Source organism: Bufo bufo, chromosome 1 (assembly GCF_905171765.1).
Source record: "Bufo bufo chromosome 1, aBufBuf1.1, whole genome shotgun sequence".
Lineage (NCBI taxonomy): Eukaryota > Metazoa > Chordata > Amphibia > Anura > Bufonidae > Bufo > Bufo bufo.
Window position 1 is genome coordinate 105,493,085 of NC_053389.1, and position 17,046 is coordinate 105,510,130.

General features: G+C 43.5%; 1 protein-coding gene across 2 annotated transcripts in view; it reads right to left on the minus strand.

The window, feature by feature from the left end:
• Nucleotides 1-17,046, minus strand: part of PRKCZ (protein kinase C zeta) — a 264,054-nt gene that overhangs the window by 167,323 nt on the left and 79,685 nt on the right. For both annotated transcript variants that reach the window (XM_040427515.1, XM_040427522.1), the window contains 2 exons: nt 12,851-12,940; nt 6,889-6,939 (listed from right to left, as the gene is read on the minus strand). In XM_040427515.1, the coding sequence (XP_040283449.1) occupies nt 6,889-6,939; nt 12,851-12,940 (141 nt within the window). The remainder of the gene's footprint in view (nt 1-6,888; nt 6,940-12,850; nt 12,941-17,046) is intronic.

Consider the following 17,046-nt stretch of genomic DNA (forward strand, 5'->3'; position numbering starts at 1 on the left):
CTTAAAGGACATCTGTCAGCAGATTTGTCCCTATGACACTGGCTGACCTGTTACATGTGCGCTTGGCAGCTGAAGACATCTGTGTTGGTCCCACCTTCATATGAAGTTTTAATAAATGCAGATGAGCCTCTAGGAGCAAAGGGGGCGTTGCCGCTACACCTAGAGGCTCTGCTCTCTCTGCAACTTCCGCGCCCTCTGCACTTTGATCGACAGGACCAGGCAGTGAAAACATCAGAACTAACCTGTCAAAGTGCAGAGGGCACAGAAGTTGCAGAGAGAGCAGAGCCTCTAGGTGTAACAGCAACGCCCCCATTGCTCCTAGAGGCTCATTTGCACAGTATAGACTCTCTGTACCAGCAGCTTTAGGTATCTTGTGACAACCAATGTTGTGGCAATGTGAGGGTACTTACATAAGCTTGCGATTTGAGAAAGCAGACCGATAGACCAGACGTCAGCTCCATGAGATATCGTGTTTGAAAGAATTTCGCTCTTTTGTCACATTAAGACACAAATCTACGATTCCCCCCCCCCCCTTCAAGAATTTACTTCAAATCATGAAAAATGTTGCATATTCTGTCCTCAGAATGTATAAGTACAAGATAATTCCAGTCTAAATACTGGCAATTTGTCGCTTTGACATAAAACAGCAGCAGACTATGCCCAGACTAAGCTGCTGCCTTACTCCTCCGCCTCTGCAGAGATGCAGCTCCGTGTTTGCACAACATTGTTATTCGCTGTCATTTGCATTAAAATTATTTGCAATTTTTTTTTTTCTAAAGGCCTTGGGAGGCTGGGGATACACAAAGAAAAAATATAATGTATACAAGATTGAAATAGGCTGAGAATGAGCTGTACCTGTTAACCAATGCACTGCTGGAAAAGAACTGTAATAGGGGGGGGGGGGGGGGGACAAAACCTACCTAGTACTTTACACCATATACTGCGCTTCAACAAAGCAGAGACAAATCATCTTTTTATCCGCACTATCCTTACAGCAGGCTGTCATATCACTATATAAAGAAGCCAACATGTTATTTATGGTAAAAGGATCAAATTAAATTCATTATTAATGATGCTTTGTTCCCACAATACTGCATTAGCAGACATGTTGATAAGCCCGCTCATGAAAGAAATGTCTAAATGTCTACCATGCTGCTCTTACTGTAAATTACTAGCAGATTATTCTACGCCAGGCGTACACAAGTACATTTTTCAAAAGGTCCGTGTACCTAGGGTGAGGGTCCGAGCCGAAAAAAAAGGAAGGATGGACAACACAATAATGATGCCCCTTGGACAGTGTGATGCCCCCCTAGTGCCCCACTCACAGTATGATGCCCTTTAAGTACCCTTGATTTGACCCCTTGGTGCCAACCACACAGTATGATGCCCATAAGTGGCTCCTCACAGTAGGAACATCCTTTAAATGTCCCCAACACTAAGTGATGTCATCTTAATCCTCTTGCTTGTGCCATTAACAGCATTTAGAGATGTTTTCCAGCAGCCCCATGGGCCATAGACTCAGTGGACAGGAGGGGACCACATCTGACTTCTATGGGAGAGTTTTCTAGGAATGCTGTGTGACCTGTGCAGAGGTCAGGGGGAAGTAGATAAGTGGTGATATCTATTGTGAATGGTGATTCCTGTGTTATCTATATATGAAGGTGCAGACTGTCTTTGTAATCCTTTCTGTAATCATAAGGAGATGACTGCTGAGAAGTGATCTGTACAGATCAAGAAGTGATGCCAATTATTAGACGAGTGGCCAGTGTGAAATCTGCAGGATTTTAAAGTGTTTCTGTCACCTGAAAAATGGGTATTAAGCTGGCTGACATCAGCGATGTGCTAATGTCAGCTGAACATAACTATATTAGTGCCATCTCACTGCCTAAAGTCTTTATTGAGAAAAATGAACGTTTATAATATGCTAATTAGCCTCTAGGAGCAGCCCCCCTGCTCCTGCCCCTGCTCCTAGAGGCTCCATTTGCCCACCTCTTCACGCCCTTCTTCTCTTGACAGGGCCAGGGCAGCGCTGCTCTCCTCCTGCCGGTCGTGTCTGCAGTGTAAATCTCGCGCCGTTCAGTATTCGGCGCAGGCGCAGTGAGGAAGCCAGCAGCCACCGAACGGCGCGAGATTTACACTGCAGACACGGCCGGCGGGAGGAGAGCAGCACTGCCCTGGCCCTGTCAATCAAGAGAAGGAGGGCATGAAAAGAGGTGGGCAAACAGAGCCTCTAGGAGCAGGGGCAGGAGCAGAGGGGCTGCTCCTAGAGGCAAATTAGCATATTATAAAAGTTTGGTTTTCCTCAATAAAGGCTTTAGGTAGTGAGATGGCACTAATATAGTGTTCAGCTGACATGTCAGCCAGCTCAATACCCATTTTTCAGGTGACAGAAACCCTTTAAGATTTATTTTTTTAATATAGATAATGACACGAAAAAAATAAAACTAATACCACCAAAAATTCTTTAAGCAATAGTTAATTTTCTGAAGTCGCAGAGGCGCATTTACTATTGTGGCATAAAAAAATTGCAAACTATGGCGCACCATAATTTGCGATTTTTTTTTTTCAGCTTCAACACTGAGTATGTGTGTATGTATGTCCGCTAAAGGAATCGGCACAGTCGCATTTACAATCACGAAATTTGGCACACAGGTACATCAGGTTTCCAGGAAGGTTTTAGACCGGGTCTCCGCTCTCTAGCACGTACCGTTCCTGAGATATTTCCAAAAAAATGCAAATATGACACCATCACATGACCTACATTAGCCAATAGAAGCCTTCAGGTTTTTCTTCTTATATTCTCATATCCCAACTGCCATGCACACGGTCACATGACCCTTATCAGCCAATAGAAGCTCGCATGTCCTTAGTCTCCACATACACACAGTTTTACACCAGGTTTCCATAACAACCCAGCAATTTTTCTTCACTGCTGTAGGTCAGCTTTAAAGGGGCAGGGCGCTGTGGATGACACTGTTAAAGGTCTTCTGTCACCCGACTAAATTATAATTATTTTTTTGGGGTACTTATAATCCCTATACTGCGATATATCTATACATTATGCTATTAATCATTTTCGTTCAGTAGATAATGCAAAAAACCTACTTTTATAATATGCAAATTACCTGTCTACCAGCAAGTAGGGCGGCTACTGGTTGGTAGCAGCCGCAAAAAACCGCCCCTTCCTCTTGTTGATTGACAGGGACAGCAGCGATCTCCTCCTCCGGCTGGCCCTGTCTGCATTTCAAAAATCGCGCGCCTGTCTTGATTTGGCGCAGGCGCTCTGAGAGAAGGAGGCTCACCTCCTCAGCACTCCCTCAGTGCGCCTGCGCCGATGACGTCATCGGCACAGGCGAACCTCCTTCTCTCAGAGCGCCTGCACCGAATCAAGACAGGCGCGCGATTTTTGAAATGCAGACAGGGCCAGCCGGAGGAGGAGATTGCTGCTGGCCCTGTCAATCAACAAGAGGAGGGGGCAGTTTTTTGCGGCTGCTACCAGCAAGTAGCCGCCCTACTTGCTGGTAGACAGGTAATTTGCATATTATAAAAGTATGTTTTTTGCATTATCTACTGAACGAAAATGATTAATAGCATAATGTATAGATATATCGCAGTATAGGGATTATAAGTACCCCAAAAAAAAAAAAATATGAGTTTAGTGGGGTGACAGAAGCCCTTTAAGGGAGCGGAGTGCTATGGAGGTCACAGTTAAGGGGGCAGGCTGCTGTGGAGGTCACAGTTAAAGGGAACTGGTCAACTCTCAAAACCATGCCAAGCCGCCAGCAGTACCTGCGTGTAGCCAGCAGTGTGTTTCTGATGATGCCTTTCTTCCTGAAGGCAGATGCAGCAAAAGTACTGAAAATGTTCCTTTATCCCCTGCCCGGCGCGCTTCTCCACAAATGCTTGAAGTCAAGGGGGCAGCGGCCTCCGTGTTTCAGATCACGGTAACCACGCCCCCTTCCCTGCCCCTTCGTTGTGACTGAGAGCCGGCAGTTCAGCTGACTTTGCCGAACTCTCTGCATAAGCGCTGTCAGTCACAGCGAAGGGACTGGGAAGGGGGCGCGGTTACCGTGACTTGAAACGCGGAGGCCGCTGCACGCTTGACTTCAAGCATGTGTGGAGAAGCGCGCCGGGCAGGGGATAAAAGAACATTTTCAGTGCTTTTGCTGCATCTGCCTTCAGGAAGAAAGGCATCATCAGAAACACACTAACGAAATCAGAGGAGAGAGATAGATATTTAGATAGATAGATTTCATATTTTCCTAAACGTATTATCAATAGCTGATTGTATAGCAGTGGCTGTGGATCTATTAAGTAAATGAAAATTGTACCTCCAGGTGCCAGCCCGTCTGAAAACTTGGTGAGACACTCCATCTTCTCAGAGGAAGCTCTATTTAACTCTGGCCTGCTAATTACAAGCCATTTGGGCACGCTAATGAAAACCTGGATGGGAAATATTAAAATTGCGGAGCAACCCCAGACATCATGTCTGCTAGACCAGCGGGTGGTCTAACCCATTCAATAGATGAATGAAATAATATCAGAAGCCATAACTCCGATCTCATAACACCCGCATCCTCAGAAGCCTAATAATTGTGTTCAGCCTGGGCTTCGGGGAGAGTCTATACACGCCATACTAAACATGAGACATTTCTCGGTATTCAAGATCTGGTCTTCTGAAATTCATAACTCGATCATATTTGGTGTCTGTATGACCGGGACGAGGAGACTCAGATTATGGGATCGTACTTGTACTCGCAAGTCCCTGTCATACGGCGAGAAATCACCGTCATTCATACTGCCACATCGGTCAGCCTTGTGGGAAGGTGGAGGCAAAAACCTGAATAATATCAGACGTCCCAGAAGGCCGGACTGAAAGGAGGGAGGTTCCCTCACAGCCCACCCCTCGGCTGAGGGGGGATAAAAATGGGTGTTTTGGAACAGGTAATTGTCAGCCATTTTGGGGATCCAAATCGTTTGGAGTGACTGCCCATATCTTCAGCTGTCCCCACAGCCGGAATATAACTGCTGCATCTCAGTAAGCCAATATTCTGTATTTTAGCCCTTTTATTTTATCTGTTTTACTGCATTGTTATTGTATGTATATTTTTATCTTTTATCTGACACTTTTTTTTTGCATTGCACTGCACTATTGTGTATTAAATTAAAAAATTGATAAGTCCCTTCCTTGTGGTCTTATAGAACTTGCTCTTTCGGAGGGAATAACGTTACCAGTAGTGTTTCAGAGGATTTTAGGTCCCATATAGATAACTTGTGTTACAGTGTTAAATTTGGGTTGAGAAAATATCTGAGTATAGGCCCCTATTGCCTTATAGTATAGGTGGTGGCAGCTACTGTGATAGAAAATATTGAGGTGTTAGAATTTAGGGGGGTACGTTAGCATAATTCCGTCAACTAGAATAGGTGAGTGGGAATTTCTGTGGTAACTTGATGAGCTCACTAGTATAATTCACCCCAGTGACGTGACCCGAGAGTAGGGATCGTGACACACACTGCTGGCTACATGCAAGTACTGCTGGCGGCTTGGGATGGTTTTAAGAGGTGAAAGGTTCCCTTTAGGGGGCAGGGTGTTGTGGAGGTCACTGCTAAGGGGGGCGGTCCGCTGTGGAGGTCACTGCTAAGGGGGGCGGTCCGCTGTGGAGGTCACTGCTAAGGGGGGCGGTCCGCTGTGGAGGTCACTGCTAAGGGGGGCGGTCCGCTGTGGAGGTCACTGCTAAGGGGGGCGGTCCGCTGTGGAGGTCACTGCTAAGGGGGGCAGTCCGCTGTGGAGGTCACTGCTAAGGGGGGCGGTCCGCTGTGGAGGTCACTGCTAAGGGGGGCGGTCCGCTGTGGAGGTCACTGCTAAGGGGCGGAGTGCTGTAGAGGTCACAATGCAAGAGAACTGAGCTCTGTGAAGGTCACTGTTAAGGGGGCAGGTTATTGTGAAAAATCACCGTTAACGACACAGGGTATTGTGCAGGTCACTAATAAAGGGCCTGCCGCTGTGGAGGTCACTGTTAAAGGGACGGCGGGGTACTGTGAGGTCACTGTTAAGGCAGCGGGGTACTGTGGCAGTCACTGTTAAAGGGGCAGCCGCTGTGGAGGTCTCTGTTAAGGGGGCCAGGAATGGTGGAGATCACAGTTAAGGGGAATGTAACCTATGAACAGTGTTAAGGGGTGGGTGCTGTAGAGGTCACTGTTAAGGGGGCGGACCCCTGTGGAGGTCACTGTCAAGGGGTGGGGTGCTGTGGAACTTACTGTTGAAGGGGTGGGCTGCTGTGGAGATCCCATTTTAAGGAGGCGGAGCACTGTGGGGGGGGGTCAGTGTTAAGGGTTGGGGGGCTGTGGAGTTCACTGTTAAGGGGGCGGGGTACTGCACTGTTATAGGGGATACTATCGATATCTTTTAACGACACAAACATTAAATGAAATAGTTGAAATAGTATAGTTGCTAAATTAGGGTGTATAGCGCCAGTGACAACCAGTTTTAAAGTATATTTGTTGGAAAAATTACAGACCTCTATTCTTTGTAGGTGGTAAAACATGCAGTCTCCAGTGTATCAAATACTTCTTTTCCCCACTGTAAGTGACAGACCTCTGAAATCAGCGTCAGTCACTACACTATACTGGCCGTCGAGAGGCGGTATAAGAATGACATCTATAAAATAAAAAGACGTCATTCCTTTGCATGAAGTAGAAAGCTGTGTTCGCTGCTTCTAAAGATGAAATCTGATGCCATGACTGCATGCAGCAACAAATCGGGGAGCTATGTATCTTACAGCATAATGGGTTATAGTTGAGTTCAATGGGTAAGCAGTACAAGTACACTCATTTATCACAAGCAGAAGTCAATACTAGGCATTTTTTCATTCACTGAATACTACTCACTGTCTTCTCCTGGACAAGGCAAGCCTGGCTTCTCTGGTATGCTTGGAAATACTGAAAAAAATAAAAATAAATGATGTGTCAGGATTGGAGCAAGTGATAGCATTAACAAAAAAAAAAAAAGATATATACAATATAAAATCGAAAGTAAAAAATAATGACCACTGTGGTTAACCTCTGAGAAAAACAGTTTTGCAGTTGCTTCTTAAGGAGATTGATCCAATGTCTTTCACCCACATTATAATCCCACAAATTCTATGTTATCAATTCTATTTACCAGCTACATGGGTGCTAATAGATTCAAGCCATAGTATCCAGGAATGCACATACCACACCGCAATGTTGGGGGCTGGACAATGCGGTGCAAGGAATCAAAACGAGTCCCGTCACACAGGACCCACCAAAAGTCTCCCTCCAAAGACTTAGAGACATTGTATCAGAGGTAGGCCTCATGCACACAGCCGTTGTTTTGGTCCGCATCCGAGCCGCAGTTTTTGCGGCTTGGAAGCGGACCTATTCACTTCAATGGGGCCGCAAAGATGCGGAAAGCACTCCTTGTGCTGTCTGCATCCGTTGCTCCATTCCGCAAAAAAAAAAAAAATATATAACCTGTCCTGTCCGTTTTGCGGACAAGAATAGGCAGTTATATTAACGGCTGTCCGGGCTGTTTCACAAATTGCGGAACGCACACGGACGCCATCCGTGTTTAGCTGATCCGCAATTTGCGGACCGCAAAACACACAACTGTCGTGTGCATGTAGCCATAGGTGGAGAAAATAAATGTCTCCCATGTGATTGAAAATGCAGCAAGAGAGCACTGGAGCTGATCTACCATAGGTCTGGGAACCATCCAAAGAGATGTGTAACCAAGAATTGTACTGGTGTAATTGCCAAGAAATCGCTAAATGAGTCACAAAACAGACCAAGTTTGCTAAATTATTACACGGATTACTTCATAACAATCGCCAAGGCAGAGGATTATCCCATGGTGCAAGGAACCAACCAAAGATCCAATGCAATGTAGCTTGAAATATTTATTTAGTAGATACACAACGCGTTTCGGGGATTAGCTCCCCTTCATCAGGTGAAACTGCACATTATATGGGGATAATCCTCTTCTTGGGGAATCCAGGCATCCCTAATCAGAAGACCCTCATCAGTGGCTGCAGACCAACCGCCATCTGGGATTCCAGCTTACATCTTGATGAGCCTTCACTTGAGTTGTGCCTAAGGTTAGCATAACTATTCAAGGTGAGCTTTCATTTTGGAATCCAATATTCACCTGTTTGTACGGAATTACCCTATAGTGCGCCTTTTCTGCCTATTAGGCAGCTAGTGAACAGTCCGTTCTTGAAGTGACTCATCTCCAAAGCTGTACGTCTTAGGTTTTCTTCAAATTAGCTCCCCTGCGGAATGACGTAAACTCTCTTTTTAGAGACACATGTTGGAGAGCTACCTAGTCAGTCAACGTCCAACCCTTTGCAGTAGGGTACAAGGAAAAAACATATCCGACAACAGGGTCATACACAAAAGAGGCTCTATGATGTGCATTGTGAGCAAATTCTAGTTAATCTGTGCTTCCGTAGAACAAACTGCTAAAAAAAAAAAAAATTCACGGTTACTATAAGAGAAAGGTGTCAGAACACCTGCTGCATATGAGGCTATATTGTTACAGACCTATCCAGAGGCCCATAGTGACCCAGGTCTACCAGTGAAAGTGCCATGTGAGCACCAGAAGGGAACCATGTTCTTTATCATTGTTTCTTTATCATGAATGTTGATGGCTGTGCGTGTGTGGAATAGCTGCCCTGGGCAATGTTCTGCTGGGTAACCCTGGCATTTATGCTAAGGTTACTTTCATACGTAAGAAAACACAGATTCCCCCTAGGGGAGCAAAAAAAGGGAGCTTAAATATAACTTTTACTGATAATTAAAACCTAGCACCACAGTGAAAGGATAATATATATAACTTAGAAATATGAAACAGTCTTACCATTCCAACGTAACCCCGATAGGGACAGGCCAAGCGTGGTAAAGGAGATACACCACGTCTAGGCGAGTAACTTGGTATGGTCGTTGATTGATTCAGAGTGTAGACAACGCAGGGAACTGGAATCCCTGAGTGGGGAATAGGGACATTGCTGGTACAGCCCTGCCCCGCAAGGGGCGACCCCGTCCGGATACCTGACCCTGAAATAGGGCAGTATCCCTAATGTGCCCTATAGGATAGTTCCCGACGTGTCACGTTTCAAGTCATCCATCATCAGGGGAAGTAATCCAAATAGGTAAAAGTAACCGTCCTTAGATCAGTGGATCCAAAGGATACAAAGCCGGGACAGCAATGGTCCCTTAAAGATGGTACACCCCACAAGTGGCTAGGGGAGCACCAGTGGAGCAGCTGAGTTTGTTCCAACAGCTGCACTTTCATACCAACTACCAAAACACTGTTGCAGACAAAATGCACCACTTCGTGGCAGTAACATTCCCTAATGCCTTTCAGCAAGATAATGCAACCTGCCGCACTGCAAAAAATATTCAAGAATGGTTTCAGGAGGTGTTGATGTGGCCTTCAAATTTCCCACATCTCAATCTGATCATGCATCTGTGGGACATGCTGGAAAAAAATTCAATCCATGGAGACCCACCGCACAGCTATCAGGACTAAGGCTACATTCACACGAAAAACAATGGTAGTTAAAAGCACATGCTGACAATTTTTCAGTCATTTTTCAACTATTTGTGCATCCATTTTCTGTCTGTCAGTTTTTAACGGCCATTTGCATCAGTTTTTCAAAGCTGTGAAAAACTACCATTAAAAATGAATGATTTATTTTTGTTTTTTAACCCCAACGCTATACATTAAGCCCCAAGTATAACTGCACCCCTTTTTGCTGTGTGTATAGATATATTTATCGTTGCGCCCTCATACACACATAATGGTCCCCAGTTGTGGCCCAACAAATATAATTCCCTGCCTTTATTCATGAAGTGAAAAAAAAAAAAAAAAAAAAAAAACGACATGTAAATAGCCCTTATGAAGTTCTGAAAACAGTAGAACGTTTAGGCTCGGCGCTGGGAGGGCCTCTCGTGCATGCAGGGGGCGCCATAGCCGGCAGGTATCTGCTGTTTCCAACTGTTTATGAACTGACAATAATGCCAATCGCAGGCATTTAACCCTTTAGATGCTGTGGTCAAGAGCACGCGGGGAAGCTGATCCTTTGTCTTAATACGCTAAGTCTCTCTGAAGAGACCCAGAGCTGCGGTTCCTATGTAGGCCTGGAGGTGGCAGGCTAACATAGGATAACAGTAAATTCAGCTTATACTGAAGTTCTATGGAACTACAGTATAAGCTAAAATAAATCTAACCACTGAATATTGTAGCCTCCTAGAGAGGCTTAAAAATAAAATATGTTAAATAAAAAAATTAAAATCACCTCCTTCTCTAGAATAATAATAAAAAAATAATATATATATAATATATTAACATAAATAAAATTATATACGGTAATCAATAAAAAAAAAAAACATCATGGGCATCGCCATTTCTGATAACGCCCGTACTATTAAAATATAAAAATATTTATCCCAAACAGTGAACAGCATAACAAAGTTATTGGGGTCAGAACATGGCAAATATTATTTTTTTCTAAAGTTTTTATTTTTTTCAGTATTAAAAACACAAGAAAAACTGTATATACGTGGTATTGTTGTGATCGTACTGACCCAGAGAATGAAGGGCATAGGTCAGTTTTGCCACATAGGGAACGCCGTAGGGACAAAATTGTGTATTTTTTTAACTCCAATTCCACTCAAAAAAACTGGTAATGGGTTAACGGGTCAGCTGCTAACATCCTGGGGTTAGATATCATAGCGCACCTCCAGAGCTTTTGTGGAGTTCATGCATGAAAGATCCAGCTGTTTTAGGGGCACAAGGGGGACCAACACAATACTAAGCAGATGTTTTTACGGTTATGGTTGAGCTAGGAACACGGTGGCACTAGTGGCATTTCTTGAAAATTGAAGGATTTTGCGCCAGTTGAGGCATCCTACAACACTACGGATAAATCTCCTCCATTGTGCATATTTTGTGTTGCCATACTGAAAGGAGCAAATGAGGAGATGAGACTTGTCTGCAGAACATGAACAATAGTAATTACATATGCAGCAGATGTTGAACAATGCCAATAGCAAAGAATAAATCGTCTCTCTGCAAATAAAGGATGTGTGGCAGAAAAACAGGCTCCAGGCTCGCCTGTGTAGAAAATGAATTGTTGCTACGCTTTAGAATATATATCTAAATAAAAATTGAAGATCATTCCCAATGTATTCCTTGTCAAAAGGCACTAACGTGTCTGCAAAGCACATAATGTCATCTTAACACACAAGTATTTTTTTTTAGCACCCATGGATCTCGCTTTTCCTTATAAATATGTTTCCAATGCCAAGTGGTGATCAGGTCTCACTTTTGAAGAATCTCTCTCCAAAAAGGCATGAAATTCCACTTGTCTCTTCTTTATTGTCATTTTGGCTATGACAAATCCAACCACTTTGAAGCATTCTTAATCATGATTTATGGCTGTGGAAAGAGAGCGGTGGCCATCCTGGACATTAATGCAAAGAGCCATTTCATCCTTGAATCTGTGCATCACAAGCTGAAAAGTCCTAATGGCGAACTTAACACATGGTGGGACAGAGACCACGATGGCCAGAGGTTACGGTTTCTTTCACAGGTAAGATGAACCTGGAATTCTATAACCCCCACCCCTTCCATGCCAAATTCTTGACCTAATCCCTTCCTTCCTGAGGACTAACTTGAACATTCTGGGCCCCAGTGCAAAATCTATAACAGAGTCCTCCCAGCATGTACTTTCCATAATACTGGTGTCTTCTTATGTGGCACAAGGGTCTTTGGGCCCCCTCGTGCTCCTGGGCCCGGTAACAACTGCTACCTCTGCACCTGCTATAGCTACGCCCATGGATACAATAGATGGTGCCACGTCACATATTGAAAGACTCCATGAAAGAGACCTACATGATTGGGACAGAGCTACAACAGCAAGCACAGCCGTCCATGTGGCCGCTGTGCGCGTGTAAACAAAGGGATGTGGCGCTACCAGAAGTCAGACACTGATAGACTATCCTAGGGACTAAACATGGCGATCTTCATGCAACATCCCCATCACAAGACATTTTATTAGCCCATGGATACATGCTGTATACTGCCCTGTCACTTTTCCTGCGTTATACAACCATGTAACTATAGTAATGCCGAGACTCACATGATGCATGGGGTTATCTGTCCAACACAATGCTAGTTGGCCCATGAATGCACTATACAGGATACATCAATGGGCAATACCACTGGGCAGTGCAAATACGTAAACATTTCGTACAAAATCAAAACGGGTTCATGCACAAAACCGTATTTTCGGTCCGTGTCCAATCCACATATTTTGCTGATCATTTCTATGGGTCCGCAAAAAAAGTCAGTACACGGATATTCTCTGTGCGCTGCCTGCCTCTGTACAGCAGGGCCACAAATTACAGTACATGTCCTATTTTTGTCCGTTTTGCAGACCAGGCTTTTTTCTTTTTTTTTTTTTTTTTTTTACCCCTTAATTTGCGGATCTGAGATTTGCAGACAGCAAAACGGATACGGTCTAGTGCAGTTGGCCTAAGTATGGTAAATATCTAGGATGGCTACAAGATCTTATGCCAAGGTCGTTGCACAGTGCAGCACGTGTTGCGCAAGTCATGAGTAATCAGGAATTCATGTCTTGTTAAACCTATGAGCTGGACAGGAAAAAAGTTACATCAAGGACAGTTTTTCGGTAGCGCTCCAGAATGCAGATTCTCTTTCAAGGACAGCAGAGGAAACTGCAACATAAAGCTGCTCCACATGGTCACATTTTCTGGACAAAAAGTGACAGACGTAGCGAGCTGTAACAAAGGTGCAATTGTTTACCGTGAATGCTGAGGCCCTCCTCTTTATATATGGAGTATAATCGGAAAGCTTCTTCCAGCTCCATTTGTGAAGAAATCGTGCAGGGGTCACCTGGTAGGAAAAAAAAAAGTTAAATTTTAATGGTTATAATTGTTGAGCATTTCATGAATTAATCAGCTGAAATAGTACTTGCTTAGCCAGAGCAAAAATCGAACAGTTATGCTTTACACTGCCGCACCATCCACCTGGCTGCAATTGCAATGAAAGAGTCCTGGAAAGCAGTGCAGGAATATGCCCCACACCTCTGAAGTGGCTGATATTACAGTATACGTTTCAAGCTCACTTTTCACCTGCTAAACATATAAGAAAACGGGAGGCCAAAAGTTTGTTCTGCCGACACCACTTTGCCCGGAAACCCTGCACTTGTATCAGCCAAGCACACAGGTTATTCTAAAGGGGAAAAAGGGAATAGTCTAGCTGCCCCAAGGCGGATTTATACATCTAATGTGAGCTGCCAGCTTTATGTAGTATTAGGCCTCATTCACATGGCCATATTGCAGCACAATTTTGAACAGAGTCATAAAACAGCTCCCATTCTATTGCATGGAGTCTCTACGGAAACGTCATTTCATAAGGAGACGGTCATATTCCATTATATATGTACAATCTTTGAAAGATAGCCGTCAATCACTGGTAGGACCGCCTACTGGACTCCCAAGTATAAAAATTATAGGGATTTAAATAAATAAAGAAATAGTTAGGCCTCCTGTACAGGAACGTAGTTCCGGCGTGCATCCGATCCACACTTTTTGCACATCGGATGCAGACCTGTTAATTTCAATGGGGCCTCAAAAGATGTGAACAGCACACCGTGTGCTTCTCCGCATCCCCGCCAAAAAAATATGCGGAGAAGGATAGGTATTTGTAATATATTGCAGAGCCTGCAGAAAGGGAAAATGCACACGGATGGTACCTGCAAAAACAGATACGGTCATGTGTGTATATATTGTGAAAAAAAAAATAATTATAATATATATATATATATATATATATATATATATATATATATATATATAATTTTACCAGTGTGAAAATCTCTATACATCCATGTATTTATTGAGTTGAACGTGTCTCCCAATCATCCATGTCACTGTCACCCATACCTCTCATGAAAAATCTGGTCTTCTAATCCTGAGAGAGATTACTTTTATGCAAATACAGTTTCGGTGCACCATGAGCGGGGTAGCTCTGTCAGGTGACCTGGCTTCTCCTTACCATTGCTACTGGTTCTGAAATCTCAGGGACTGTCAAACAAAAGGGGGAGGCAATGGGTAGCGTTGCGGTGGAACGATGGTGAACTAAACGGAGGAGCCCACCCATATTTCAAAGAGGAGCTCTATTGATGGTTCTTAGGCTACTTTCACACTAGCGTTCGGGGCTCCGCTTGTGAGTTCCGTTTGAAGGCTCTCACAAGCGGCCCCGAACGGATCCGTCCAGCCCTAATGCATTCTGAGTGGAGGCGGATCCGATCAGAATGCATCAGTCTGGCACCGTTTGTCCTCCGCTCCGCTCAGCAGGCGGACACAAACGGATCCGTCCAGACTTATAATGTAAGTCAATGGGGACGGATCCGTTTGAAGTTGGCACAGTATGGCTCAATTTTCAAACGGATCCGTCCTCCATTGACTTTCAATGTAAAGTCAAAACGGATCCGTTTCATTATCATGAACAAAAAAAATATATATATTTTTTATTTTTTTATTTTTTTTGTTCATGGTAATGCAAACGGATCCGTTCTGAACGGATCTAAGCGTTTGCATTATAGGTGCGGATCCGTCTGTGCAGATACCAGACGGATCCGCACCTAACGCAGGTGTGAAAGTAGCCTTAGCGGTACATATAACCACTTCACACTACACCAGCTTCTCATTTCGATGAAACACCACATATCACTTTCCTAATAAACCGTGATCATCAGAAACGCTCCATTTATCATCAGGAGAAGTGTTTATAACCCGCAGAGCTGTAGCACTGAACTATGGTCACCATGGACGTAGCTATGGTACCTTAACTACAATTCCCACTCCTAGTTTGAAAAAATTTGCAGCATCCAGAGACCACAAGCCAGGTCCACTTCTCACAACTCAGGTGGACAGATCAACCTGGAATGGTTCCCACGTCTCCAGGTGCCCCACAGAACAGGTACAGTATGTGTTGCCTCTGTCGTACGTATGACCTTGTTTTCAGCAACTAAGAACCAGTCCACAGAGACCCATGCAGTCCCACGGTATAGACCTCACTACAACTCCAGAATCCATTCAAGTTACAAAATCAAGAATTGTAATTATCAGTTCACTGATAGTCGGCTCCATATTTACATTGCCCAGATTTACAACAGCTAGATTTTTCTATCATTTTAATGAAAGACTGGAAAAAAACCTTGACTGACCATAACATTAAATGGAAAGAGGCAGTTGTAGGTGTCCAAATTTATAAATTAATCCTTTTACAGGCACTATACTTTTTTTCATCTTCCCACATTCGATCATGACTTTTAGGGCTCATGCACACAAATGCATTTTCTTTCCATGTCCATTCAGTTTTTTCGCAGACCGCAGAACCATTCATTTCAATGGGTCCACAAAAAAACCCGGAAGATTCTCAGTGTGCATTCCATTTCCGTATTTCCGAATGTCCGTTCGGCAAAAAAACTAACATGTCCTATTATGGTCTGCATAACGGACAAGGATAGGACTGTTCTATTAGGGGCCAGCTTTTCCGTTCCGCAAAATACAGAATGCACATGGACGTCAACAGAATTTTTGGTGGATCCGTGTTTTGCGGACAGCAAAATATATACGGTCATGTGCATGAGCCCTTACAGAAGTGATGAAAGATACTTACTGACTGACCCGCTCAAGAAACTATTAATGCATTAGCATTGGATACAACCAGCGCAAGACTGTACTGATTAACCAGTAACGTAGTGAGACCTTGACCAGTGAATATCTAGGCGTGAACTCATAAGATTCATCAAAAAGGTAAAAGGCAAAAAAGGAGATTACATTGGATTTGGCAATTTGGATGGAATTTCTCCTCTAAAGACTTCAAAGGGAAGACTGCATTTATAGCACCTTTATCTTTGTTCTTGAGCCAAAATAGTAGTATACATGTTATGGACTTGTTATTCTTCAACTCCCTCAGATTGGATTATTGAATCATTTACTAAACAGCACTACACTGTATCCAAGGACGGCACAGATTCATCTGCACACTTTAGCATCTGTTTCTTTGTGGAAAATTAGCAGGGAGGGGAAATGAAAAAAATCTATCTAATGTTTGTGCTCCTTGAAAGACTTCTTAAAAAAATCTGTCAGCAGATTTGTCCCTATGACACTTGCTGACCTGTTCCATGTGCACTTGGCAGCTGAAGACATCTGTGTTGGTCCCATTTTCATATGTGCCCGCATTGCAGAGAAACATGATGTTTTAATATATGCAAATGAGCCTCTAGGAGCAACGGGGGCGTTACCATTACACCTAGAGGCTCTGCTCTGTCTGTAACTGTCACGCCCTCTGAACTTTGAAAGGGACATGCAGTGTAAACTCGATTACACCTGGCCCTGTCAATAAAGGGCTGCACCATATGCAGTATGTACCACCAATACTTTAACCCTTTTATCCCGGAAGTTTTTTCACCTTTGCCTTTTGCACTCCCCGCCTTCCCAGAGCCATAACTTTTATATTTTTCCATTCACATAGCCATGTGAGGGCTTGTTTTTTTGCGGGAAAAGTTGTACTTTCTAATGCCACCATTTAATACTGCATATAATGTAATGGGGAAAAAATCCAAATGGGATGGAATTTCCACAGTTTTCGGTTTTTATTTTATATATTTTTTATTACAATGTTCACTATGTGGTAAAACTGACTTGTGATCTTTATTCTCCAGGTCAATACGAATCCAGCAATACCACATATGTATAGTTTTTCTTGCATTTTGATACAAAAAATAAATAAAAAATTTAAAAAATCTTGAAAAAAAATCTTTTGTCATCATTTTCTGGCCCCTATAAATTTGTAGTTATGTTTGCGGAGCTGTATGATGGCTAATTTTTTTTGCGTAGCAATCTACACTTTTCATTGATACCTTTCTGGAGTACAACTTTTTGATCACTATTTATCTAATTTTTCGTGGGAGGAGAAGTGTCCAAAAA